General features: G+C 42.1%; 3 protein-coding genes across 7 annotated transcripts; 1 reads left to right on the forward strand and 2 right to left on the reverse strand.

Annotated features, from left to right (window-relative positions):
* On the forward strand, window positions 1-2,510 carry LOC104420613 (protein LYK2). The gene is given in 2 exon segments (XM_039301578.1): window positions 1-473; window positions 476-2,510. Coding segments are annotated over 2 exon segments (2,043 nt in total). The 5' UTR covers window positions 1-280; the 3' UTR covers window positions 2,326-2,510.
* A 575-nt stretch (window positions 2,511-3,085) lies between these two features.
* LOC104419151 lies at window positions 3,086-9,988 on the reverse strand. Of its 5 annotated transcripts, none has more exons than XM_010030717.3 (9): window positions 9,735-9,988; window positions 8,585-9,345; window positions 6,942-8,119; window positions 6,175-6,463; window positions 5,787-6,002; window positions 4,973-5,146; window positions 4,187-4,378; window positions 3,989-4,102; window positions 3,086-3,673 (listed from the first exon to the last, which is right to left on the reverse strand). In XM_010030717.3, exons 2-9 carry the CDS (start codon window positions 9,266-9,268, stop codon window positions 3,338-3,340), a joined length of 3,183 nt encoding a protein of 1,060 aa, XP_010029019.2. In that variant the 5' UTR covers window positions 9,269-9,345; window positions 9,735-9,988; the 3' UTR covers window positions 3,086-3,337. The 5 variants fall into 5 exon arrangements, with proteins under 5 accessions (XP_010029019.2, XP_010029015.2, XP_010029018.2 ...); XM_010030713.3 differs by having other exon boundaries at window positions 8,585-9,476; XM_010030716.3 differs by having other exon boundaries at window positions 9,681-9,988.
* A 1,689-nt stretch (window positions 9,989-11,677) lies between these two features.
* LOC104419153 (probable inactive leucine-rich repeat receptor-like protein kinase At3g03770) lies at window positions 11,678-17,325 on the reverse strand. Its single transcript, XM_010030718.3, has 7 exons — window positions 15,011-17,325; window positions 14,723-14,856; window positions 14,025-14,265; window positions 13,649-13,860; window positions 13,523-13,548; window positions 13,039-13,150; window positions 11,678-12,638 (listed from the first exon to the last, which is right to left on the reverse strand). Exons 1-7 carry the CDS (start codon window positions 16,365-16,367, stop codon window positions 12,408-12,410), a joined length of 2,313 nt encoding a protein of 770 aa, XP_010029020.2. The 5' UTR covers window positions 16,368-17,325; the 3' UTR covers window positions 11,678-12,407.
* Between the last annotated feature and the right edge of the window lie 7,640 nt (window positions 17,326-24,965).

The raw sequence follows: 24,965 nt of genomic DNA on the forward strand, positions 1-24,965 counted from the left end.
TTATACTCACACTTTGAATCTTGGGATAGATGGATCTTGCCTCTGCCACTGGAAATTATGCCCCAGGGTAAGAATTTTATCTTAACAAGGAGCTGGGTCACAGCAAGGTGGAATTTTCCACTTTCTTTATCATCCCCAAGAATCTTGTCAGCCCCCTAAAAAACAACTTTTCTTCAACACCACTTTGTGTAGAGATCCAAAAATATTCAACCTCTGTAACTGAGCAAGCTCTTTATTTAATTCGGTGCCATCTCGTTTCCTAATTATAAGTACTTTGGTCATGGACAAGGAAGCTCTGCTGATCACTGAACACCAGTTGAGACTTCTGGTCTTGTCTATCTGCTTTCTGCCCTCCTTTCTTCTTGGGGAGGACTTGCTTAGCTGCGAAACTTCACTTCCAGAGGCCTCTTGGTCCCTCTGCATCGAAAATGAGTCTCCGAAACGGTGTCATACGTTCGCCGTACTTCGCGCGAATCCTACTACTCCTCCCTCTCCAATCTGAGCTTATACTTGGGTATCGGCAAATCCATAGTTGCAGAGGCTAATGGCTTTTCTGCAGACACAGAGTTCCTTCCCCTGGATCAGCCTTTAGCAATCCCAGTGGAATGCAAATGCAGCGGCAGGTCGTTCCGGGCAGAGCTGATAAAGAATACGATACGCGGAGAGAGCTTTCGGGGCATTGCTGAATCTCTCGAAGGCTTAACAACCTGCCGAGCTATCCAAGAGGCGAACCCGGGTATTCCTCAATTCAACCTTAATGGAAATGTCCAGTTACATGTGCCACTGAAATGTGCTTGCCCTTCTTCTGAAACTAGTCCTGGTGTCTTGCTCACTTATCCTGTAAGCAAAGGAGACACTTTATCAGGCTTGGCCTCGAAGTTCAATACCACTCCTCAAGCTATCATATCTGTCAATAATAAATCGCTAGGAAAGTTCGATCCCCGAAGGCTGATTCCATCGACATCCATTTTAATTCCCATTCATGGTCGGCCTATGCTCGGTTCTGCCGCTAGACCCCACGAGCCAATCTTGGATTTTGAGGACGCTAGCAAGCCGATAGTCCATCGACACAAGAAGAAATCAAGAATGTGGGAGCCTTGGATTTACGTTACTGCAAGTAGTGTGGCGGTTGGGATTAGCGGGGTGATTGTGGCGGTCATAATGGTAATGCATCACAAGAGGAGGAACCGGAATTTATGCAAGCCAGGGAGTCTAGCGGATGATGTGGAGCTGCAGCAACTCAGCTTGAGCGTCCGAACCACGAGCGACAAGAAAGTTTCCTTCGACGGTTCGCAGGGTCCCCTGGACGGTCAAGTTATCGACGCCACACCGCGCAAGATGCAGGTTGAGATGTACACGATCGAAGAACTTAAGAGGGCCACCGAGGACTTCAATGTGAGTAACCAGATCGAGGGGTCCGTCTACCACGGCCGGCTCGGTGGGAAGAACTTGGCAGTGAAGATGGTAAAGACGGAAACTTTCGCAAAGATCGAGTTCGGGCTATTCCATGACGCCACCCACAAGCACCCCAACATAATCAGACTTCTGGGGACGTGTCCGACCGAAGGCCCAGATTCTTATCTTGTCTTCGAGTACGCGAAGAATGGATCGTTGAAAGACTGGCTTCATGGAGGCTTGGCGATCAAGAGCCAGTTCATAGCTTCGTGCTATTGCTTCTTGACATGGAGCCAAAGGCTGAGGATTTGCCTTGATGTGGCGATGGCCTTGCAGTACATGCACCACATAATGAACCCGAGCTATGTGCATACGAACGTGAAGAGCCGGAACATCTTCTTGGACGAAGAATTCACCGCGAAGATCGGGAATTTCGGCATGGCTTGCTGTATCCAGGATGGCAGTGGAAATGCACCAGCCGACGAGCCAGACTCTTGGAGCAAGGCATATTTAGCACCTGAATACATAAGTCAAGGCACCATATCACCTGGCCTCGACATTTTTGCATACGGCGTTGTCTTGTTGGAGGCACTATGTGGTAAAATGCCGATGACCAGGTCTGAGAACGAGGGAGAGGAAGCAGTTTGGCTGTCGGACCAAATTCGGTCGATTCTCCGATCAGACAATGCGGATGAGCTCAGGGAATGGATGGATGACGCTCTGGGAGAAGATTACTCATTCGACGGAGCAGTCACGTTGGCCAATCTTGCGAGAGCCTGCACGGAGGAAGATCCATCTACACGGCCAAGTGCCGGAGAAATTGTTGAGAGGCTGCTGAGGTTAGTGGAAGAACTGCCGGGAGAACAGAGCGTGGTGAATGAGAGCTCCTGTAAGCCTCTGGTGCAGGCTGCTGCTACCAACCCGCCGTAAATAACTGTTTGGAAACTGAAACGTTTCGGTTTTGAGTTATGATCAGGTCATTACAAGTTTATTTTCTGGCCAATGTCCTAGTTCTTGTCATGTACATTCGCTGTCGAACCTAAATTCAAATTAGAAGCATGCCCACACTCTGTATCCCTCCTTTTTCATGCATCAATAAAAGTGTCTTTAAGTCAGAACTAACATTGAGGTGATTGCATTTTCTTTAGCTTGTGTTCCGTATATTCGCGTTGGCACAAACGAGAAATGTAGTTGTTTGAAAGCATGTGGCGTGTAAGCTTTCGTAGCTCCAGATATGGATGCAGATGCAGAGTCCTCTGTAATCAAAGGATGAATCTGCCCACTGCAGCTTAGGATTTACGAGAAGGATAGGAAGGCCACTTCGGCTTGAAATCATCAGCAATAACAAAATATGTAGTGGGTGTACACACTGAAAGTTCTCTATGTACTCCATGTTCACATTGTCAGAAACATCGACTATGTTGTGAAATTTGCAGCTTGCCCATCCATCTTTAAATGAGTTTATCAATTTTTAAATATATGTTGCTGCTGTTTCCGTTGTTCCTGTTCTGCTGATTTAAGGAATTAAAAAAATAGGTTCTTATTGACTCTTCATCTTCAATCGAAACTAGAAAGGTCATTTGACTTAGGAAGACCATGAAATACCCTACTAAATTGGTAAAATGCAAGCTGAATATTCGGGTGGAGAACTGAGATTGGATTCTGCGCAAACAGACTCCTGGTGAAAAGATTATTAAGAATGACGAGTTCCACTTTATTGAACACACGCTGTTTATTCTTTAAGAAGTTCCATGCACCACCCATAATCGACCTTTTTGCAAGTTCTCCAGATGATCAGGGAGCCGCCTGGTCGATCTTTTCACGTATTTCACAACGTGTGACCAAAATTGTAAAAGATATATACAGCATGAACAAAAGCAGAGACTGCAGTGGTTTGTTCATGCGTCAATCACGCATGTACAAAGCTCTGGTGATGCCGCACTTATTCACAGTTCGTCCACACCTCCCGAAGAAGATCGTATCTGACAGTATTTTGATTGGCATTTTGCTTCAATGTCCAACTAGGCTTAATCGAAACAGGTGAAGACCGAGGACCATCCATGGAGATTGAAGCTAGGGGAGAATTCAGTTCATCGAGTTCATCGTCGCTAGCGTATGATTTTCTCATCACAGAGGACCCACATCGTACAAGCTGAGCATCTGTAACAACCTCCCCGATAATTCCACCAACAGTAGATGCCAAAGGTGGTGTGTATATCGCAGGTGCTGCAAGGTATGGATAGTCTGCAATGGATTCTTCAGCATCCAAACTGTGAACCTGCATTGGAAGCAATAAGCTGGTTATGGATATGGGATTATGGATATGGACACTATGAGACTCACAAAGTCTGCTGTCTGTTCCAGAATATTTATTGGATAACAGCATTTGGGAGTAACTTATCCCAAACACTCTCTCCTCCTTGTTGCAATTTGGATATGTAACGTTAAATATATGTATATGTATAAAAGAATGCATTTTGAATCTCCTAGTACTCCACTAACACGTGAAAATAAGCTGCTGCTTCAATAAGAGAAATTTTGCATACCTAAACACAGAAATGCAGTTTAGTGTGTTGGTTGACAAAGAACTAACCTCAGATTCCAAGGCTTCAAGCACAACGTCTGGAATGGGCTCAGGGAAAAACTCATCTGGCACAAAATTGTCGAGAACCCTCTTGATCAGTGAAGCAGTGAACATAGGACATACCTGAAGAAAGGTGTTGAAAGTAAGTAATCTACAATATCACGTGCCAGGAAAGCATATCATAGGGTAATGTCTTCAGAAGGAAACCTCTTTCCTGATAGATCTACTCAAAAGCATGTCCTTCGGCAGCATCATGAGATCACTCAACGCACTCAAGTGATGGAAGGACTCAAAGGAATTGTCTTTTCTCCCCTCATCAACATATTCACCCTCATCTTCTGGTAAATCAGTACCATCTCTACCAAATAAATCAGTAAGACATCTTGACCAGTTCCCAATCTGTAAATCACACCAAGAAAGAACTTCAGGAAAAAAATGGATTGTTATTGCATCAGGCAACAGCTGTCACACACCACCAAAAGATAGAAAGATTGCTTCAGGAAATATGCTACATAAACCGTGAAGTTCACAATGGTCCTTAACAGCATGGTTACCCATTGCTCATATGCACTGCTATTTCTTGGGAAGGAAAGAGAATCTGCATTGAGTTAGCGTGGCTGAGTCAACATCTGCTGTAGTCTGGTTGGTATGGGATTCTCAGCTCTCAGCCAGGAGACCCAGGTTAAAGTCCAAGGACAGGAATAAGTTGTCAATAAGTCTGAGTGGTTAAGGAAATAGACTCGAAATCTAGTAAGGTATCGAATGAGTCGAGGCATATCTGCCTGAAGTGGGCTTCTTCATTATAGAAAAAAATTGACATTTCGAGGTGTCTTGACTTCTGAAGGTTATTTCTTACGTCTATACTTATAGTTCATGCATTACAAGAACACAAATTTTTTATGACATAGGAACTGCCTGATGATAAGAACCACCCCAAAAAAAAAAAAAAAAAAAAAAAAGAGGGAATAAGTAGGACAACTTTGAAAATTCTACCGTTTTCTTTAGTTGGGCACCAATGCCAAAGCTTGATATCCCTGCTGGTATAGGTAGAACCTTGGGATCACCGATGGGGTCAGATATTGGATCACTTGGGATCTCATTTGCAGAATCACGAAGAATAGCATTGAACATGGCCACATCTAATCTTCCCACACATTGCTCCATAATCTGCAGAAATTGGGAACAAAACCACAATTTTAATGCCGTAATTCTAAGGACAAGGAAATAAAGCACTGGTTGGATAAAGACAATCATGAATGGAGAGAGATGAACTAGTTAGAGTAACATTACAATTGTTTTTTACAACAGATACAGGCTTTCAGTTTACAAATCACATGATGCTCAAGTTCTCAGACTAGTGCATCCTCATTGTTTTCCTGTCATGCTAACATAAATTATGAAAAAGCATTTCATTTAAAAGCGATTTTGAATCATGGCCGAAGCTAGGTCACTCTTATGTAACCAAGGCCAAAGAAAAGTATTTGTCATTTATCAGTTGCATATAGAATATAAAGTGCAGCACAAGTTCAAGGACCATTTACTGCTCGGTTGCGATATTGTTTAAAGCATCATCATCTGAAAGAATGGAAAAAAATTGGAATGAGCATTTTGCTGCTTTAATCTGTTGTGTATCACCCCATCTTCTTGTGGAAGTTAATGGTCGACCTGAATTGATACTATGTGCAGAACAAGTTCACAGCCATATTACAAGTATTGCATCAGATAAGAATATTATGCCACTGTAGATGGTGTTGTTAACGGTAGAAAAGAGCACATGCATGGCTCGTGCCATGCAGCAACTTCATACCAGCCTCGCAAGCATAGGCAAGCAGCCACATTCATGTCCCACAGCTCGAACAGGACAAAGTCTTTCACAAGCATCCCTAAATGCCTTCTTCCAGTGGTCCAGTGAAATGTTCCCTTGAACATCTTCGTGAATTACTTTTTCACCACTTTCATTCAAGCTAGAATCCATGATAACGGTAGCCTTTATAGTAGTAGACTGCATATATGGAGTCAAGGTCTGGAAAGAATATAAGGAACTATGAATCAACCACAACAGAAAAGAGAAACATACAGGACAGAAAAGAAAGCTGCTTCTTGTGAAGATCATAAAGCCCGCAATACAGTTCAGAAAAAGAATAGATATGAGTATAAAGGGAGGGGGAGAAGTTAGAACAAATTAAATGTAAGACCTGCCACCATATGGACTCTATTGCACGGGAGAAGATCCAAGCTTCAACCCTTTCCAGTGCAGATACAAATGTATGGTGGTCCTCCCAGTCACACGCTGTTCCACCATTCGCATTTCCATTCCTACGAGAAGAGGACTTCCATTTTAACGATGATGGAATCTCAACACTTTGCTTCCCAGCAAAATCTTTGCTGCTCTGGGTCGATGAGGAAAGTGATACGTCCATCTTTTGCATCATCTCACTGATTATTGTTCTTAATACAACAGAATTGGACAACCAGTACATTAACCTGCACTCAGCACATAGGAAGCAAAATCAACCAATATGGACCATCTGTCATTTTTAATGCTCGGAAGTAATTGTCTAAGTGGGTGATATGGATAGGTTGTTATGGACTTAGTCAATGATCCACTAGCATAGTCATGGTAGAACAATTTCTGCAAGGACTCTTTATTCTTCTATAGCTTCCAAATATATCTTACAATTTAAACCTACAATCTGCTATTGCAGGTAATTCAATATCCTAAAACATCATGTCAGTAAACTCATATTATCCCCCAGACTGATGAAAAATAAAATAAAACTCTTATGATCCCCACTCAGAGAAGCGAAAATATGCATCGTTGTTGAAAATCTGAATAAGCTATAATAGTTATTCTAGATGTTGAATATAAGATTTTCAGACTTCTGGACACATAATGGTCACCATCAGAAATGTCTAATGAAAACAAAATTTCCAGAAAAGTCTCACTCTATATAGTGTGTACCTTGGAACATCATTGCCACAAGCTTTTGCAACCAACACTAAACCTGAGACAGCACTTCTAGCTGCACTAGCTCTTCTTGAATGTGAAAGCTCTCTACAAGCATGAATATATAATCGAGAAAGTCGCCGAGCCGGAGCATGGACTTTAGCCATAGAAGAACCATGCTCTGCAACTACTGAAAACAGAGCAACCTCAACTGCAGCCGCTTCAATTAACTCTCCCTCTAGCATTTTGATTCGATTCTCCAATTGCTGAACTTTAGCTTCCAAAAGTGCACTTCTCGTGTCCGTAGTATAAACCTTAGCATCCCTTCTTTCAATACTTCTGAAGCTTCTTATTCCAATCGGTGTAACAGCACCTTCCTTATTATGACTGGCTAACAGGTTAGCACTTGCTGTTCCGATGCTCTTGGCAATATCTGGAGGTGAACGGACAGATTTTGCACATCTTAATCTGTCAATTACATGTCCTTTCATTCCATGGCTTTCTCCCCCAGAAGAAAATTCATCATTTGTGAGAAAGCTCTGCTCACTAGCAGCATCGACTGAATCATGTCCAACAGTACCTTTTTCTTCTTCTAAGTAACATTCCGAGTGCCCATTTGCCCCAATTCCATCTGTTGCTGAATATTTACAAACATCACCTTGACCCACTTTTGAACATTTCTCATCATCATTGTCAATGACCTGAGCATCAGTATCATCCACGATGTCCAGATTTTCACCAGGAGGAGTTAATTTAGCAGAAGTAATTAGAATGTCATTAGCATTTAGAAGAGTTTCAACACCTGATTCAGATTCTCCATGAGCATCATGGGTCAAATTTTCGCTGCCGTAAGTTAGAGCGATAATGGACTCTTCCTCTGCTTGGTCAATGGCAAAGGATGAGATCGAAGAATGAGCACTATGACCACCTGCTTTTGAGAAGGCCATTGAACTAGATCTTCCCAAGCTAGTAGAAGATGCATTGCCATTGTCCAAACTCCCTGGATCGGAAGAAAGGTCAACTGATGATGAGCGGGAAGAAGTTGGAAGCAAGTTCTCTGCTGGCTGCGAGTTCTCTGCGAGCGCAATCTCTGATGTAACATCAGATCTTCTGAGCTCCAACACTGGATCTGAAGCTAAAAGGTGCTTCTCCTCAATCCTTATGGCGGTCTTGTCAATGGCAACAGATCCATTCTGCCATTCAAAGCCAATAGTCCTTTCAGTAAAGTTGAAGCAATTAAGTTAGATGTCCAAACCCATCAGCCCAGTGCCACACAGGTCTTATACCTCCATGCAAGAGCACATAACCCAAAGATGAATCTAATTGGCACTTTAAGCCCAAGCCCACCAAGTTTCACATCATCTGAAGAATCAGATGGTGTTTCAAAAACATTTAGGTGCATCCCATATCCTTCCAACATATACCTGGATTCTTTGAGGAAAATGGTCCAGACTCAAAACCACAAAACAGTGCTTTTTCACTATCTTGTTGTATGTTCCTAAATACATGCTACAGGAGGCTGGTACAGTTTCTAGGAAAAATATCTAATGTTATAATTAGGATTTCTTCAAGCATGAATGGACTATCATCACTAAAATTATTCAAGGTATCCAAGGAAAAACACTGGTAGTTACTACCAGAGGGACTAGAACAAGTACCTGTTCATTTTGAGGAGGTAGAACGCCATTACTTCTTAATGGAGAAGACGGAACCGTCACTGATGCGTGGGATGAAACATCATCATCAGTGGAAGATGCCATTTCCGCTTCCGCTGCATATTCTTCTCTCATCAAGGCGGCAACAGACTCGCTGCCATTCTTGTCCATTGATGATTGCGAGGAACTTTTATCAAGAGGCTGAATCTTAACGTACAGAACAGGTTGAGCAGTATTCCTAAAGTTCCTCTGGCAATTCATTTGAGCAGTAATGCTTATGGCATCCTTGATGACACCATAGTCTGCCAAATCGACTGAGGCAGTACCGAGCAGCTGGCCTTTCAAACTCCTATCTCTACGAGGTTCGTACAAGTGAAACTCTAAGCAATTCTTCTGGAACGCATCGCCGTCTCCCGATTTGACAGCGGCATCCCTCAGTAGAGTCACCGGCAGCCTGAAGGACTCGCTGAACTCAATCTTGCCATCATTGGCGCCAGAGCCCAGGTATGGAACGACGGAACTCGTCGACCCGCTATGCTTTTCTCCATTCTCCCACTGGATCAGGACAGAGCGGACCGACTTGAGGGACTGCGACGGAGGCCAGGGCCTGATCTCCTGAATGTGGATCAGATAATGGCGCTTAACGGAGGCGCTTCTCCTGGCCTTTGCCCTCAGACCAAGAACCATCGTTGCCAAAACTCCACCTTTCCCACGACCCGGAAAAATCTATGCATTCACCGCAAAGGGTCTCTGCTCAAATTTCACTGCCACAAAGCAAGAAAAACCAGAGTCCTGTCACGAACGATCGACCAAATAACCGTCTCTTATTTCCGCAGTTCAAGCTCTAGCACATTTCTTAAGCCCGTCTTTCCAGCTCACGGAGCGCAAACGTGACCTGAGAAGCTCGAAATCAGCAAAATTTCTCATTCGACACGTACAAACTCCACAGCATTCTGAACACCGGCATAAACCGCTCAAAGCTCAAAGCATAACAGCGACTAAGAGAAAAAAAAAAAAAACATCCAAAATGCAGCAACCAGAACTAACTCAAAAATCACAACACAAACACACACATGAAGAAACCTCCATATTCAACTACCAAGATCAGGCAAAAAGCGAGCACTCCGCGGAATCATCGGCTCCAGCAACTCACGCTTCCTCAACAGTCAAAATGTCGGCAGCCGCTGAACTCGTCGAAGAAGCCGGTCAGAAGCTGAGCACGAACCCGTCGCTCCGTCAAACTCGCGCGACGCCCGGCCTACTGCGACGCCCGACGTTTTCGGGGGAGCTTTCCGCAGGGAATGAAAGCGAAGGAGGAGGAGGAAGAAGATGCAGCTCAGAGAGAATCTCAGTGAACTGCGCAAAAATACGAGCCAGAAATCTGCAGAGCAGAGCAGAAGAATTGCCATGACTGAGTAAAAAAAGATTTATTTATTTTTCCCTTTTTTCTTTAATAATTAACTAGCGAGCTCGGTTTGGCCAGGTGGGCGCTGATTTCGACGGCAAAAGGGCGATGTCGTTCCACGTGGTCCGTGGATTGGAAATCGCGTCGTTTTGAGTTCGTTCGATAGCGACGCCTGGGCGGAAATGACTTGTTCCCTGAATGCAGCGAACAAAGCGAGGATCTCCACGCGCGTCGGACGAGGCCAATCGGAGGAGCCCTTCCCGTTCCGGCCGCAACGTGAAAATAACGCAAATGAGACTTAACTATATTACAACGGATATTCATTGCGGGGCCGAATTATGCCTGTTTTTGTACCCAACATGTGATGGTCACACAAAACGACGGGGAATTGGGTAGATATAATGTCATAAGTTAATAAAAAAATGATTGATTTCGAATTGTAATGACAAGCAAAACGACTAGTATATTCACATCAATCATTTGATGAGCATAGGAACCCATAAAAAATACATTTTCCATGACCTAACGCTCGACGGAGTTTGATCGGCAGCAAAGCAGCGCGTGAGTCCAAACGCGCGTGGGGTACTGACTACTGAGAGGACTGGCGTATAGTGGGACATTGGCGCGTCGCTGTCAAAGCTTGGCTGGCGTCATACGCCGACACAATTCTGAAAAGACGTGGGTCCCATTCACCCGTTCATCCAGCACTACACGCGGACGGCCGCGATCCTCGTCCGTGCTGATGGGTCGGACCAAGCCCATTACCCGCAACAAAGCCCACGAGAGCGACCCCACGTCTTGCTATGGAGATATATGATTTGATATTCCTACGATGATTCCCGGAAGTAGACATAAAGTTGACCTACCAAAAATGTTATAGATCCGTTTTTTCATTCATATATGATGCATCAAATTATTATATAAGTTATTTATTCAATAAATAGATCATAAATGAATTTATAATTTACTTAAGCTTAATCCATATCTATAATTATCTCTTCATTTTTTGTTATTCTCATTCGATTTATTGGCTTACTTTACAATCTTATCTCGGTTTGGATATGATTTTTCTAAATTTATTTAAATATGAAAAGGTTTTAAGAATATAAATCGGATTGGATGTGTCCTGGACAAAATAGTTAAAATAAGTTAAATTTGTCTATTTAGATCGAATCATTTTTTATTCAATTCATTGGTAATATGCCTAATATAAAGTAATTTTTTCAAAATAAGGTGATGAAGACTAATTCTATTTTGGTAGGTCTTGAATAATTAGGGGAATAATTAATATATAGGTTGTGGTTGAAGAGTCCACGTCCAGAGCAATCCCAGCCCCAGAATCAAAGAAAAAAAAAAAGAGTTGACTAGTGTCAACTTGGTGGAGGTGAGCAGGAACGGGAAGCTGCCGGCGCGAAATATATATATTATGTGATATACTATTTGATCGTCTCCCCCAAAAGTAGCAACTCGTGGGCAAATTGTCAACGTGCCGACAATTCTCGACCCGATTTGATACATTTATAAAAACAAATGCCACCGTAGCCTCTTGGAAAAGAATAACATCGTTTCCGGTCGCATTATCTCAAATTCCATTATTGACCCATTCTTCACCAATTGATTTAGCAATGATGGAAATTTCTGTTTTGTTTATTGAATCACAGAATTTTTTACTTATTTTATCAGAATAGAGGAATAAAAACAATTTTTATATACAAATTGGAACATGTAACGAATACAAAATTGAAAGGAATTAATAAATGCAACTTTGACTTATGGAGTTTCAGATAAAATATCGAAAAAAAAAAGAAAGTAAATCAATTTCTACCATCTCGTAATTTGAATATAGCATGTGAATACGAATTGCAACAGCAGAGCCAGAAACTTTGGAAGCCGGCACGACAAGACAAGTTCTCGCGAGAGCGAAAGGAGATGGGAGTGATGAGCAAGACGAATTGGTTCGTGGGTGACGTTGACTTCAGCTCGTACAGCACAGCTCACGGCCAACCATGGACGGTGGAGAATCCATCAAATGCTTTGGAATCGTCTTATTTTTCAGTGGGGAGTGGCAATGACTGGACCACCTAAGGCCGAGTAAAAAGCCCAAAATTAAAGAAATGTGGACACCGTGTGAGAGAGAGTCGATAGATGCTCCTGGACAAGACAGCCATTTCCAGGACAAAGCATCACCGAACGATGTACCATCCAGATGAGAATAATCCGATTGAGCATCACGGGCTGATGCTGATGCTTGCTGTTGAGACCGTATGGCGGACGGATTCGAGATTCAAATGGGCAAACATGTCAAAGCCTGCTTCACGCTCTCGCCTGTATTGAGAAATCGAAAGAAGAATCGGTTTACGCCTGCGTAGCCCCCCCGACTATTTACAGGAGAGCTCGGTCCCTGAAAATGCAGGCCCTTCCTCAGGACTGAGAGGCAGTGTCGGATTTTTGGTCGGTATCGTAGGCCGCCTGGACTTGGGCCGCATACTGTAAGTTCCAGAGGACGTCCTCAAAAGAGGGCCGAGCGGACGGGTTGGGAGATATGCATTTGTTCGTGATGGATACCGCGATGGACAACGACTCTTGTGAGCAAGTCGTTAAGACAATTGGGTCCACAATCCGTCTCCGTCCGTCCTGGCTACCGAAAGATGCCTGCACGATGAACGGGGTATTAAATTTCTGCAGCAGCAGGACCGCTAGGAAGATGGATGAAAAGATCTTTCGGCATGTAGCTGTTGTTATCATCTAAAACGTTTTTACGCACTCTTAGGAAGAAAACATTAACGCCAGACAAAGGAATATCTGTATCTAGGATGAAGACAACCTTAAAACTGCCAGTTTTAAGCCCTGTCAAAAGCTTCCAGGCAGATACATTCCCTTTGCCTAAGTTTAACCTTATAAATTTTAAAAAAGATAACACGATGGTGTAGATCCGAGCCACTTATCCGAACAGACAAGTTGTAAGAACAAAAAGCTGAAGCTCGAAAAAAGAATTGTGTGAGTCTCATTTGCATTGAGAAACTGACTAGACATTTGATTTGTTTCGGCTTACCATTTCATTCAGCAGAAATGCCTCTTCTTTCCCGGTAACTATGGTCCCGACAAGGGACTCGAGTAATATGAATCCGAAATTGTACACATCATCCTCCATGTTCATCTTCCGACTGCAAGAAGGAAGTGTCAAGATTGAGCATTACTACTAGTCTACTACATCCATGGAATTCAAAGTAAATAGAATTAAACAAATGACGAGAAATTTGAAAATAACAGGTGATGATTGGGTATTTCAGTGCCATCAGTCATCTGCAATGATTCAATCAATATACACTTCCAGATGTCGCTAGCTCTGGTTAAATCTCCAAATGACTTAAGGTCAGTGCATGAAATCCATAATAGTATATCAAGGAACGGGTGATTCAAACAGCACAATATTGTCCGCGGACCAAATACACATTTGAACGTGCATGTACTATGTATGTTCGTGTAATGATGCAAATACACGATATAACGAGAATTTCAGAAATGAAGTTCCATACCCTGTTTTATGTCCTTCTCCCTTTGCCTATAAATAAGCAAAAAATAATGTATCAGGAACAAATTCGTACAAAAAAATACCTGCAGATTATTTATGAGTATCAAGAAGTAATACCAAAGAAAGTTACCTCCAACTTTTCGAAATCATCAGTGAGAATGGACATCCCATAGTCACTTAGCTTGGCAATCTGATGCTCGTCAAGCAATATATTATTTGTTTTCAACCTATTGTTGAAGCAACCGGGAATGACTCCGGTATGAAGAAAATGCACAGCCTTGGCAACACCAATGAGTATGGCCAATCTATCTGACCAATTCAGAACCTTCTCCAGAGAATTCTCTGCATACAACGTGAATATGAAGATGTTGAACACATAGAACATGGGATTTGAACCATTTGTGGATTCCTATAAACTATCCTTACGAAGAAGGCAGCATTCTCAAACACACTGATAGTTTCATACTTGTGAAATTTCTCCTATATGGCGACGGTAGGATTCTGACCTGTTAAGTGGGTACGGTAATTTCCATTGACCACATACTCGTATATGAGGAAGACCTTAGTACTGGATTCATCTTGTGCTTGACCACCAACACAATGGCCCAAAAGTCCGACCAAATGTGGATGATGGAGCTTCGAAAACAAGTCGAGCCGAACCCTGAGATTCTGCACTGAATGTTTCTTCAGCGAGGCTATGGATCGAATGGCAACATAGGCTCCACTCTCAAGCCTTCCTTTGTAAAGCTGAAAGGAATAAAAAGTCACAATGGCTCTGGGAGATTTCAAGTACTTTCATCCGGTCTTATGGTCTCTCTGTATGATTTCTTTACTTGATAATTTTAAACATTGGAGGCCGGAAGTGAGCATGTCAATAGAGAGAAGCAAATTCAAAGAACATTACAAGCTTCGATAAAGTGATTGCGGCTCGTGAAGGATGAATCCTATTCAAAGTAAAGCAAAGTATGTATTTGCGGATATCTTCAATTACATCCTTCAAGAAGACCTTACTTTGAAAGAGAGTAAGGGAAAGCAGCGGTTAGGAGATCACAATCTCGAGCTTTGCTTTGCTTCAGAGATTGCTATCTCAAGTGAATTACTTCTGAGTCTCCGATGACAAGCAGCCATCACAGAATAGTTAAAGCAAACAATATCTATCAAGCTAGGTTATGAGATCTCCAAGAAAATCTTATTTGTGAGTTACCTTCCCGATAGAGCCTTCACCAATAAAATTTGATGCAGCAAAGTTATTCGTCGCTTCCCTCAACTCTTCCAATGCGAACAGTCGATATGAAGGTGCGTTTTGTGACCCTATCTTCGCTGCCTCGGATATCAACCCTCCAAGGAACAGAAGAGATGCATAGGTTAGTTTTGATTCAGAATCAATGCCTTAGCAACATCTCATTGAACAAGAATAAACCCGAAATGCTCAAATGTAACAAACATTAGGTGGGTGATGAAACCATAAGACCGTAATCCAGCAATCACTTACTGGCGTTGGCCAGGAATTCGGCAGACAGCCCAGTAGGAGCATTCTCTTGTACAACCTTTGGAAAATCATGCTGCTCAAATGGTCCTCTAGAACGAACTTTCCTACGGAAGATAAGAAGTCCAATCGCCAAAAGCACAATGACGAGAGCAGCACCAAGGAGGACGGCTATCAAAACTACTAATTCTCCTCTAAGGAAATGCTTCCTCCCCCCAGCAGGTGTCTTACAGTAAGACTCGCTGTGCTGATGTTTAACATCAACGGACAAACAGTTCCCGCTAAACTTAACCACGGGCTTGGCCGAAGTAGTGCCCAGGCATGAAGGAAGCTGGCCGATGAACTTATTGTTAGATATGTCTACCAAGCCTAACTTACTTCCGCAATGTAGACTCCCCGGGAGCGAACCGCTGAACATGTTCGAGGACAAATCCAAATAACTGATGTTCGGCAGAGAGAACAGGGCTTGCGGAGGCATTCCGGTCAAAAGATTGAAGGACAGATCAAGGTGTTGGAGCTGACCCAATTCACCATATTGCTCAGGAATATCACCAGAGAAAGAATTCCTACTCAGAAGCACAGTGACCAACCCTTTTGGCAAATTAGGCGGGTCGGAATCGAAATGATTGTCTATCAAGTCCAGCAGGTGAAGGCTGCTCAAGGCACCCAAATCAGGCAATTTACCAGTCATCTCGTTCTTAGATAGAGCCACAGTAGTGAGTGTCTTTATCGTCGAAATGGATGACGGAAACGGACCGCCGAGCCGGTTGTTCTTGAGACTCAAGACGGTCAAATTGAACATGGAGTCCAAGCCATCAGGAACGCTGCCATTGAAGTAATTCCCATCTAGAGTCAGTATTTGGAGGCTCCCCAGCCTCGATATCTGACTCGGGATCGGGCCGAACAAGTAATTCGAGCTCAAATCCAAGAGCTCGAGCGAAGATAGCCGGTGGATTTTATCAGGGAGCGGTCCCCAGATGCCGAGGGAGACCAGGCTGAGCACTCTCAAGCTGGTCAGCCTCGTCAGAGTGGTCACGAAGGAATCGACAGAGAAGGTCTCCGACAGAGTCTGGTTGGGAATTGCGTGGCCATCGAAGTCCCAGCCCCTGACGCGCTTGTCTCCCATGATCCTGAGCTCGGTGATGAAGGTGTCTTGGCAGGAGATGCTCAACTGGGGAGAGTGAGGGACGCTGCAGACATCTCCAGTGTAATTTACCCAAACGTCCAAAAATGGTGGGTACTCCAGGTGCTTCCGTACTTGAAGCAGGACCTGCGATTGATACGTCTGCAGTTGGTGTGTGGTCGGAATTAGCATGATGATTCCCGAAAGAAAAAGCAACAGAAAGCAGGAAACATGGCCCATTTCGGAGAGAAATTTGGAGCTCTAGTATCTCGAGAGTTCTCACTTTCACCGCCAAGAAGAAGAAGAAGAAGAAGAAGAAGAAGAAGTTGCTGGAGATGAAGCAGGTCAGGTCCTAAAACCGAAGAATAGCCTGATCAAATCGAACGTGAAGGTTAAACACGCCGAAGAGAGGACAAGTAGAGATTGAAACCCCCCTCGCATCCATCAATTCAGGGAACAATCTGGACAACGTGCGGGAGAGAAAGATAGACAGGATTCCGAGAACACGCCGCGAAATGCCGGGAAGGGAACACACGGCGGCCGTTTTCCCGGGAAAGCAAACGAAACACGCGAAATCGAGGGAATGAGAATATATAGTCGGAGAGAAATGGCGGAAATGCTGCTTGCTAGCTGGTTAATAATTGCTCGGAAGGAATGTCTCAGGACGGACTCCGAGTCGAAACTCGGAAACACGAAGACGAAACGGAAACGGAAACGGGGAAAACGGAGAGACGGGGCTGGTTAACGGAAGGGGAGAAAGAAATGGCTAGTAACTGCCGCGACGGAGGAGTGACGGAGCCTCGGGAGGAGGGGTGAGATCGCTGTCAGAGCTCGCAATGAAGAAACCGAATGCTGTACGACCGATCTTCATTGAATGCGAGGCGAAACATGATGAGAGAGAGAGAGAGAGTAATGGAGGTAGTTGGAGTGTGTCAGGGAGTGGTGGCAGAGAGAGAGAGAGAGAGAGGGGGCACGCAGGTAATGCGACTTTTGCAGGTTCGGTCTGAGGAGGAGGGAGAGGAAATTAATGGCGGTCGAGGTCGGTCCTCAAAAGAGACAAGGAAAGCCGAGGTGGAGATGAGGACGACGAGCGAGACAGACAGACAGACAGACAGCGAGCGGAATAGAAGACGAAGAAGAAGAGGAAGAAGAAAGAGTCCGACTCGGTCACTCGCTATCTCCGCGACTCGGTGAGTGGAGGTGCGAGTCGGGACTTTGCACTTTTTTTTTTTTTTTTTTTTTGGTCATACGGGAGTCTGCACTTGGACTGGAGATTTTGCAGGCGTTTCTGGTCTTATTTCTTTGGATTTAATTTTTTTGGCCCTTTTTTTTATATTATATTTGGGCTTTAGCTGTTGGTGGGCTGATGAAATACCCACGGATCCCGCTGCTATTTGCGGGACTGCCATCACGTGGTCTCCCTTCCCCATTTTCGAATTGATGCGGAGAGTTGAGACTCGCTTTGGACGGATGCCGCGTGTCTGGTAACTCGGTTGATGCTTGATCCTTAACTTCTTGGAAAATTCAATTTTGGAGCTTTATAATAGAGCTTTGATTATTAGGAGTTTTGTAAAGAGAGTGACTTTAAAATTATTTGCTAACATATCTATCTAAAATGTGCTCATTTCGTAATAGGTTAGTCATGCCAAGATCGAGAAAAGTTAATGTGTACAATTCTTATCTTGGAAGTTATTTGCCCCACAAGGATTCGAGAAAGCTAAAGTTCGGCATCCTCCTTGCATTCTAACCATCGAATGCCAAAAATCTTTTGAGAAAGCTAAAGTTTAGTATTCCTGCGGACCCAAGAATAATATTTCATATTTTTTGAAATTCAAACAATCTCTCCTACATTTGTTGGGAAAGCTTAAAAGAAAACCCTTTTTTTTATTTTTTAATCCAAAATAAACATATTCTAAAAAAACTCATTTGAGTTTAAGATTGATTCGGGTTGATCTCAATCTTCTTTTATCAACTTATTTTTCTTTTTTGTATTGATTCTTTCGTCGGCTCAAGATACAACTTTTTTTTACCATTTTTCTCATTTAAAGTGATGGTAAAATAGCCATGATCGAATAAATAGGGACTTTGAATCCATTTTATTCACTCGAATTCCCACAAGTCTATCGGGATAAAATTAAATGTAGACAAAAATGTGCATTATCTAAGGATATCCCATGTGTAAGAGCTTTTAACTTGGGGGAGATTGTCATGTCCATCATTTGCATCAAGATCTAATCAAAAGCTACCAATTATAACGAATCAAGGTGAAATGATAGTGCCATATTGGATTTTTTTTATTGGGGACCGCTGGCTCTGCTTTTGCCGCCCTTGGATTTTTTGGAACTGTTGTTCCGGGGGTGGGTGGGGTCCGCTAGCCCATGCAGGCCAGCCTGTTTCGAATGGCGAGACCACGTGGCGTTATCTACCGGATGATGGGGGGCTCGGGAATCCCATGAAGCGGCGGGGACGTCACGACCACGCGCCAACTCCCCTGGGGCCTCTCGGGGCTTTGCGGTACACGCGCCAGCGAGGGCGGGTGGGACTGTTTAGTCATGTGCCGGGTTCCGAGGACGGTGACGTGGACGGAGACCGTGTTGACTGCCCAGACAAAGAGGCATGTTGGTTGGCCATGGATCCAGAAAGCGCCAATTATCTATTAACGCAGCTTGTATTTGTCGATTCTCATCATTAATCAATCTTAACGTGTATTAATAATACAATTCATATATATCTGTAAAATCGATATGCTAAATGGGTTTATCAAATAATTTGCTAAATGGTTAGTGATGAATAAATTAGCGGACCTATTTAAGTCCCAAATCTATCATCTTATTTAGTAAACTCATTCAACGCATGAGTCTTGGTATCTCTAACATTAATAAGCTATAAAAAGTAGCTGGATTTTGAATTTTAAATTATTCGAATGAATATTATCTATTTCATAAGTAATATATAAATAAATCGTCTAAGCAGTGGAAAGAGGGTAATCGTAAATTTATTTGAGGAAATACAACCAAAAGGCCAAATGTAGCCGCCCAAGACATTCAATAAGAATTCAACCTCATCGATCCATGAAAATGGACTGAGCAAAAAATAACTAGAAAATTGATTTATAATGCACTTTAGTTATCTTATTTTTTCTCACATGGGATTTCTTTTCTCCTTGCCATTTTTTTTTTTTAAGATATAGTTAAAGATAAAAAAGAAGAAACAAGTGAGAGATCCGCCTTTGGGTAGGAGATCTCACAATGTCACTTTCCGTATTCCCACTCACTGAGAATAAAAGCTCGAGTGAGAATCAAAGGGTCAGCTGATAGTGAAAGTAGACACCTTGTCGATGCTTGCATTAGCTACCGTCCGGTAGGGGAATATAATAGCTCTCTATGCCTCGGGTGAGGTAAAGATGGCTTCAAAACCACTATGGGGTGAGCAGATTGCTCAAGCAGGAAATACAATCAACAAGCCAAAATATAGACACCCAAGACATTCTATAGGAATTTGACCTCATCAACTCGGAAAACCGATTTATATTTTCTCCTCACATGGGATTCTTTCTCCTCCCCTTTTCTTTTTTGTGTTCAAGGTATAGTTAAAGATAGATTTAGGCATCTGGGTCAGTCAAATCAATCTCCAAGTTCCCAACATTTTTGTGCATTTTGTCGTCTTTTGTGTAAAGATGAGCCGCTGAGCAATTTTCTATGCGATTTGAACGGACCCGCCCACGTACTTTAATAAGGGGAAAGCCTCAGAGCAACTTGCTCTAATCACGCTTTTTACTTTTACTTTTTTTCCTTTTTTTCCTCTTCCCTTGTTATTTTAACTGCAAAGGGAATCGCGGGTCGCAAGGAGAGACTGGCTTTCGGGTCTTTATCTTTTCCATCTTTATTAGTGCTTGAATCCAAGGCACGTTCCTCGGTAGGGATGCCAGTAGGATTAGTTAACTCCATATCAATGGCGACTAACTAACTTGAGCAAAATGATTGGGAACTACTCACGTAATCAACGTCGCATCGCTGGGAATTGTCTAGCGTGTTGTGTTTGTCAACACTACTTACAACGGCATGCATAAAAAAAAGTCTCAATCTTGAATTTGCTTCGATAGCCCACTTAACATCTGGACATCTCGTTCCATTGGACCACGGAAGGACCAAAGCAAAATTTGGTTGTAACTGTCATTCAAGATGAAAATGCAAATGAAAAGGTCCAACAAGCAATTCACTCAAAAGTTTATCATGCAACCCATATCCAAAAATCCCTGCTATCAAAAATTTCTCATGATAACATAAACACTCTTGTCTTATTTAAGGCTCTCTAAATAACCTAAAAAACAAGTAAGATAAATGAAATGAGCAATTACAATTTAGTGAGTAATACATATTTTCTAAGTAGAAAATGCAAATGAAAAGGTCCAACAAGCAATTCACTCAAAAGTTTATCATACCACCCATATCCAAAAATCCCTACTATCAAAAATTTCTCATGATAAAACACTCTTGTCTTATTTAAGGCTCGCTAAATAACCTAAAAAACAAGTAAGATAAATGAAATGAGCAATTACAATTTAGTGAGTAATACATCTTTTATGAGTAGACCGGACGTTCACTGTGTATCTTTATAAAATGATATCAACACTTATCAATCCCAAAATCAACAATATAAATATCAAAAGTAAATGATATCTTTTCAACAAAAGTTTTTATACATAAGATCAATCAACAATATTGACAATATAATTGATCAATCTCAATCAAATCAACATCAATGGTCCATTCCATTGACTAATATAATACTCAAATATCTAACTATGGTGTAACAAAAGCGGCTAAGTTTACTCCCCTTAGCTAAGTCTTCATCTATTTCAGTCGATTTGACCCAAAGGACATCCTAATATCATTCTGCAATAACCAACAAAACAGTCCATGACTCGCCTTATAAACCGATTTCATAAATTGAATTATATAATCTTTCACAATTCCATTTGAAATAGAATGTATTTTATAAAATATTTGACAAATCAATACATATAGCTTTCGGCAATTCCCTTCACAAAACATTTAATCAAAACATTCCCAAAGGATCATTTCAAACTATTTCAAATGAGGCATCTCCAATTCCTTTTTAACTAACTAAAAAGATTTTGCAAAAGTTCGATCCAACTTATCATGACTCATTCTATATTAAATATTTACCACTTTTAAGATATGAGTTTGTAAATTTATAGAGATGGTATCATTCACCTGGGAAAACCAAAAACCACTTCCCAATGGTTACTTGAGACAACGCACTCATATTTCTACAAATTAGAAAAATGTTATAAAAAGCTGAGTAATAATACACTACACTAGCAAACAACTTGACTAAACTATGCTTAATCACCGATAAAATGATTTTTATGCGCTAAAGAAGAAACTCGCTTATCGTGTACGTTCATCTTTCCCGTTACATGTACTATTAGTTATGCGTAACTCGACGCGTAGCTTCAGAAGTTCGTTTAAGCTGTACTTTGAAATTGATCTTCATTAAAATGCTCCACGATGCCTTACACCATCGTTCTGTATAAATCCACATCTCAATAACTTCTCACTCAGCCCTCACAGTCCAAAATTGACATCAAATTTATGACTTAATTTCGAAAAATTACTCTGATTAGACAAATAAAAGGCCTGAATACTTACCAATCCTTGCAACTTGAAGATAATTCGGCTTGTCGGGACGTCCCAAATTGCTACACCTGTAAATTTCTTTTTCTCCTCTCTTTCTCCCCTTTTGCCTTCTTCATGGACGAGCCCTTCTTCAATTTCCTTGTTTTGTCCGCTCATTCGTTTTCTTTATCTGTCATTCGCAAAGCTTACTTGGAGGAGAAGACCTTTCTTAATTTACATGGGCTAAGGCTAACAAATAATGGGCTTGACCTTTCAGTGGGCTGTTTATGGGCCTATAAATTACTGGTAACGACATGATCGACCACCTTGCTCGCAATCCGTAGCTTTCAACTTCTGTGATGCAGTTTTTTCAGACCAAAAAAAAAGAAAAGAAAAAAAATTCTGTAATGCAGTAGTAAAACATGCTAATTCAAAACGCGATGATGAAGTCGGAAAAGAGAGACGGCTGCGAGGTGGGTTCTTATGGCGTTCATGGGTCCAACGGCCTGCTTCAAGACCCGGAAACTATTGCGGGCCATTTCGGGGCTCGTTCCACGGGCTCAAGCGTAGCCCCACGGACATGTCTTCGAGACATTGAGAAAATCAGAGGGTACCGTGAACAGAGTTTATGGCCCAAGGAAACAAACATCGTCACACAAACGTATGTCCAAATGGTAAGTTGAAAAGCGTCGTCACGCATATGATGAGTTTACGATAAGGTGACCGCGATCTAGGTGAGTATCGATGCCTTTTAACTTTTCCCATTAGGAAACTAGTGCACATAGAGTCACCATACTGCTATGAGAAAAAAATTGAATCGAGAAAACGAACAATTCTGATGTAAATGGATTTATGGGCGGTCAATGTTCTCATATCTTTCACGAAAAATATTTTCCATTTTCTGCGAACAAGGTAAAAAATTCACAAATATAAAATCCAAGGATAGATTGGTCGCATCAAATCATGATTGCTCTTCAGATTAAAGCTTGGGAGCCACCCTTGCGATCAGCCGATTAAGTGAAGTTTTACTTGATGTACGTGGACAGAATGGTTTGTGTATCATTAAAAAAAAAAAAAAAAAGAAGGAAAAGTCATAAAGTATTTTCCATCATCTTTTAATCTAAAGAACCAAATATCAAGCCACAAAAGAACAAATGCTAATGATTACCTTCAGCATCAAAACGCAAGCCCACATCACAACTTTAGCTCCCGCAAAAAAGGAAAAACCCACATATCCTCTCCCCCCAACATGCTTCCTCAAGCAAAGGAGGAGCAACGTGCGGTTCAAGCTTCGGTTCTTTCATTATTTGCCCGCGACACGAAGCCTCGAATTCGTGCCTAAGTTCCCACGGAATGACACAAAAGTTTTCATAAACAAGTCACGATTCCCTTCTCCCCCTCATTACCCACTCAATCGACCCCTTCTTTTTCACTCCTAATTTTTCACTCAAATCTTCAAAATCCCATCATTTGTCCCACTTTGCTATGGCCAAACAAGGTGCTTTGGGGCCTCCCCCCTCATCATCCCCCGGCCCGGCAACTTGCCCCCTAATTTAAAATCGCGTTCGCTTGCTTTGCGCTTTTTCCCCCTTTTTCCTTTGTCCCTTGGATGGAGCGGTTAACCCCCCTAGCTTCGAAGGAGCGCCACCATGAAAATCTCGTATTGTGCAAGGAAAGATTGCCAAAGCAAAGAGATGGGATTGGTTTTAAGTGATCGGCGGCTCAAGTGAACGTGATTGAACGAGGCGAAAGTTGGTCGAGGCCTTCGAGAAAAGAAATAGCATTGTATTCGCACGAAATCATGACCCCGGGAAATCTGTCTTTTTTAGGCCTTGTCCATGAATTCTTTCATTAAACAAGTGAATTCTAAAACCCATCACTTCGAGAGGTTTTTCTTGGGTATTATCTATGGAATAACTTCGCATTTCTCACATTGTATAGTTATAACTACCAGAAGTCATAAACTTATTTCTCGCATTGCATAACCAATTAATATTTAAATATATTTAATAATTTGTCAATGTAGTCATTTCGGTTAATTTTGATCAAAAAATTGCTACGCGGTAGTTCGATTAGCGTTGTTCATCTTACGTGATGCCCCATGTATAGTTTTTACAATTTTCTCTCTTTCTTCTTTTCTTAGCTAATCACCAAGCCTCCACAAGGGTCAACTTCACTGGCTCTCACCTGTGACCGGCCTTCACCAAGGACTGGCAACCAATGAAGGAAGAAGGGAAAAAAAAGGAAAACTTTTAAAAATTAAAAATCGTCCACGTCACACATAGACTGTATCATATAGGCATATAAATAATTTCCAATCAAAATTGATCCGAATAACTACACTAAGAAATTGTCAAGGGGTTTAAGATTAAATTAGACAAATTAAAAAGTATAGGATTGAGTTGACATATGTTTGATAAATTGATAATTTTTTCGATAGTTTTTTCACGCTATATGATATCTTAAAATCAATGGTTTTCTTGCACCATACTTTTAAATTGAATCGAGCATCGCTTTCTTAGTACATCGGAATCCTATTGTTTCGCTAGTGGGGGTCGGTGAAGGCGCCAAAGTGATTGGAACTTCAAATGTGATGATGGTTTTTGTGGACGTGGTGGGGGAATGAGAATGAATTATTAGACATATGTCTCCCTCAAAAAACTTGGCATGGACCTCGTTTGGTAGCCATTTCTCGAATTAGGGCTCGTGCAATTTTAAATTTGAAATTTACCTTGCTTAACCAACGAACGCAGAAAAAAAAGAGAAGAGTAGGAGGAAATTCAAACGCCCTTTAGTGGCCTTTCCATGTCCTCAAGATTCACGAAAACAGCTGGGCCGAGGTTGCCCTGGACCCATAATTACTTTTCTCTATTTTAGTGGAAACAGCGCTCTCGATTTAAACCTCAGGATGATCTCCATTTTAATTCATGTCTTCACAATCACGCAGACATAGGAATCGCGTGGTTGAGCAGTTTCGACCGATCACGCATGATGCTGCTTCGGGGTTTTGGTAGGTGGACGCCCGTAACTGATTTTGCACGACTTTTGGGCACTTTGGATTGTTGATTCCTTCGTGTGATTTCGGTAGATGCAACTTCCTGCGCCCAAATTGCAGGTGCGTGGCGTGCATAACATTCCGTCTAGCAATACACGAGAGGAATCAATGAGGCCTGATTAATAATTGATGAACGGGCGA

This window comes from Eucalyptus grandis, chromosome 9 (assembly GCF_016545825.1).
Source record: "Eucalyptus grandis isolate ANBG69807.140 chromosome 9, ASM1654582v1, whole genome shotgun sequence".
Lineage (NCBI taxonomy): Eukaryota > Viridiplantae > Streptophyta > Magnoliopsida > Myrtales > Myrtaceae > Eucalyptus > Eucalyptus grandis.

What these genes read in the sequence shown, in the direction of transcription:
- LOC104419153 (XM_010030718.3), bottom strand. Translation starts at nt 16,367, where the DNA reads ATGGGCCATGTTTCCTGCTTTCTGTTGCTTTTTCTTTCGGGAATCATC. An exon ending in CGAATTCCTGGCCAACGCCA is followed by an intron (nt 14,857 to 15,010) that starts GTAAGTGATTGC and finishes TGTTCCTTGGAG; the next exon opens with GGTTGATATCCGAGGCAGCG. An exon ending in CATTTCTGCTGAATGAAATG is followed by an intron (nt 12,639 to 13,038) that starts GTAAGCCGAAAC and finishes TTCATCGTGCAG; the next exon opens with GCATCTTTCGGTAGCCAGGA.
- LOC104419151 (XM_010030717.3), bottom strand. Translation starts at nt 9,268, where the DNA reads ATGGTTCTTGGTCTGAGGGCAAAGGCCAGGAGAAGCGCCTCCGTTAAG. An exon ending in TACCTCCTCAAAATGAACAG is followed by an intron (nt 8,120 to 8,584) that starts GTACTTGTTCTA and finishes TTTGAATGGCAG; the next exon opens with AATGGATCTGTTGCCATTGA. An exon ending in GTAGATCTATCAGGAAAGAG is followed by an intron (nt 4,103 to 4,186) that starts GTTTCCTTCTGA and finishes ACCTTTCTTCAG; the next exon opens with GTATGTCCTATGTTCACTGC.